Source organism: Sphaeroforma arctica (assembly GCF_001186125.1).
Source record: "Sphaeroforma arctica JP610 unplaced genomic scaffold supercont1.1478, whole genome shotgun sequence".
Lineage (NCBI taxonomy): Eukaryota > Ichthyosporea > Ichthyophonida > Sphaeroforma > Sphaeroforma arctica.
The window spans coordinates 11,346-14,592 of NW_014039080.1; the positions used below are offsets into that span (position 1 = coordinate 11,346).

Consider the following 3,247-nt stretch of genomic DNA (forward strand, 5'->3'; position numbering starts at 1 on the left):
TGTGTGTGTGTGTGTGTGTGTGTGTGTGTGTGTGTGTGTGTGTGTGTGTATGTGTGTGTGTGTGTATGTATATATATATATGTATGTATGTATGTATGTATATATGTATGTTTGTATGTAGGTATGTATATATATTAACATCGATATATATATATATATATATATATCAGCTTAGACCACACTCGCCTATATATTCACATATCCACCTGTGTCCCATTCGCTGTTCAGGATGATGACGCTAATAGGAAAGCCCCACCGGTGATAAAATCAGTGGACTCGTATAGTGCCCATCTGCCGACGTTGGTGGCCGTGTTGTATCTGTTGAGTCCGTATACGGTTTTGACCTGCGTATCGCTCTCGAGTGCACCAGTCCTCTACCTGGCTGTACTGGCTAGCTTTGCCTTTGCGCTTAGAGGTAAGTGGGGGTGGGAGGTAGACTCTGATAACAACTGTATGTGAAAGTATCCATATTATTCTCAATATAATTGGCCTCGTAGAATTATTTGTGTAGGTGTGGATGTCCACGAACATACCTACCAACGGGGCGGCAGCACTCTCCCATTGCTCTCGGACATCATAAAGCGACGAGTCATATACTTACATACACATATAGTATGAAACTCCAAAACATTGGTCTACTGCCACACTGAGAGGCCACTTTTATTGCGAGAAAATAATATATAATTCCACATACAGTTTGTCTTATGCTTGAACCTGTATCTCATGACATGCTATATATTCATCTGTCACACGCATAAATACTCGTATATTACGTACATCTCTATATATATAAATATATATATATCTTACGTCGTAACCGCCTCCTCCCTCTCAGCTTCCTACAACCTGAGTACGCTGATTTTGGCCCTGGCCACATGTGTGTCTCACTATTCGATTGTGTTGCTGCCAGCCATCACGCTGATTCTCATCTCCGAACAGTCAAGCAAACTGGTATGTTACAGTGCACGAGAACACACAGCGTATTCTGTGCCTGAGAGGTATATATATATATGTGTGTGTGTGTGTGTGTGTGTGTGTGTGTGTGTGTGTGTATTGTGTATTGTGTATATATATATATATATGTGTGTGTGTGTGTGTGTGTGTGTGTGTGTGTGTGTACATATTCTCCCCAGCGTATGGGTACTAGCCAATCTGATGTGCGTTTTCGATGCGCACTACTGGGACTGTGGTGATGCCTGATCGTCCGCACGTCTGTGTGCCGCAATGAATGTGTCTTTTTTGTTTTCTTTTGGCATATAGAGTTATCCGCTCAACGTTGTCATGGCAACACTTGCTGATATTCGTTGTTGTAATATGCGCATGTTGAGGTCCGTACCACTTTTCGTGTGTTGGAATTCCCCTTGACCTTATTCGCAGCTGTTATTTCATTTCGTGCACCTCGAGATGTATGCGTATTTATATATGTGCCAACCGATTGTACAGATTATTATTGCTATGTTTGAACAGAATCATGTTCTTTGGACTATGCAATTTGAACAACTACACACCGGTACATATAGCATAGGTGTGTGTATGCATCTGGTACATAGTGGTATCCTGCTAGGCGCGTACTGGGTAATTAGTGTTCTGGAATTTGCGTATTTGCGTTATGTATATGTATATGTCTACGCATGGCTGGTAGTATACTGTGGATATACGTTCTCGAGTAGTTGTCAGGTGCCACATGGAGGTGTCTCTTCTGTGGCCCATTTATTTCTCATAATAATATTGTAATCATTTCTCTAAACGTCTTTCTAAACGTATATAATGATTCGTACAAATGGGACGCTCATGTAGTTCCGTCTCTCAAATACATATCCTGCAGTCGGGTGGATTTCTTATACTAGTATAATCATTTCTATAAACGTCTATAAAGATTCGTACAAGTAGGACGCTCATGTAGTTCCTTCTCTCACATCTGCATTCCGCAGGGGGGTGGGCGTCAGAGGCAACCGGCCGTAGTCCCCGTTGTCTTGTACGCGTGTTGGCTGTTCGCGCTCCTATACATCTCATCGCTTCTGAGCCAATCCTGGGACTTCGTCCCTGCCAGCTTCTACTTCACGTGAGTTACCGTTTGTTTAATGAGCACTACAGAAACATATGTACACAGTACAGTACGTTGCATACACTACCAGTGCGAAGCAGCTGTCGTCCCCGTAGTGGTTTACGTGTGTTGAATATTTGCGCTTCTAACATGCCATCACTTCTGAGCCACGCTTGGGACTTCGAGCGAACCAGTATCTACTTCACTTGATGTTTGATATACTATATAAGCAATATATATATATATATATATATAGTAGGGAGTGCAACACGTTAATTATACTTATGGTGTCTGAGTGTACCCATCACACAGATATGCATATGTCAATGATTACTTGCTCTGAGCGAGCATTGCAAGAGTATCTTTTCTGCACAGGCTGCAATACTCGACGTGTGTTCATGGTGTTGGGCATGAGTATGAGTACGGCCTGTATATACTTATACACTACAATGGTGCATGTGCGTTGTGGTGTTTCTAGCACGCCTCTCAGGGCTGTCTGTACGGGTTTCGGTACGTTGGTTATGTTGATGTATGAGAGAGGGACGAGAGTCTGCTGCAAGCAAGGTACTGCACCGTAACAGACACTTATCCGAATCATTAGTAGTAGTTCCCTTAGCAAATGGAAAAGGTGTGTTGCCGCTGGTACACACCGGCATTCATACAAAGCCGATTACAGGGCAATACTGGTTCTATTTCTCATTCCTGGTAGGGTTCTTGGATACCCGAATGGGTCAAACAGTCTCAACATATATACCTTTTGGATCCACACCAACAGAATGACTGCAGCGGACCTGACACCCAACATAGGGCTGTACTGGTACTTCTTTCTGGAGATCTTCGAGCAGTTCAGGGTGCTGTTCCTGTGCGTGTTTAATCTCCAGCTGTTACTCTGTGTTGTGCCCGTTACCATACGGTTTAGGTAAGTTTACGAGTGTTCGCCCTTATGGGAATAGGGTTTAGAATTTAGGGTTTAGGATCATTGTTTTGGAGTTCGCTTGGCATGAGTTTGGATCCATGCTCTCGGTATTCTGGACCAATTTTTGTTTATGTCCTTTTGCATGGACGTTGTTTCGAGTGTTCTTGACATGACTAGCAAGTCTATAATTTACTACCAAGTCTATGATATATATATATATATATGTGTGTGTGTGTGTGTGTGTGTATGTATGTGTGTGTGTGTGTGTGTGTGTGTGTGTGTGTGTG

At 42.8% G+C, this 3,247-nt stretch overlaps 1 protein-coding gene across 1 annotated transcript in view; it reads left to right on the forward strand.

The window, feature by feature from the left end:
- Positions 1-2,062, forward strand: part of SARC_10992 (hypothetical protein) — a gene marked incomplete at both ends in the record, with an annotated part of 3,543 nt that extends 1,481 nt beyond the window's left edge. Inside the window, 3 exons of the mRNA XM_014294936.1 lie at positions 229-415; positions 836-951; positions 1,932-2,062. Coding sequence (XP_014150411.1) covers positions 229-415; positions 836-951; positions 1,932-2,062 — 434 coding nt within the window. The remainder of the gene's footprint in view (positions 1-228; positions 416-835; positions 952-1,931) is intronic.
- Positions 2,063-3,247: the final 1,185 nt, after the last annotated feature.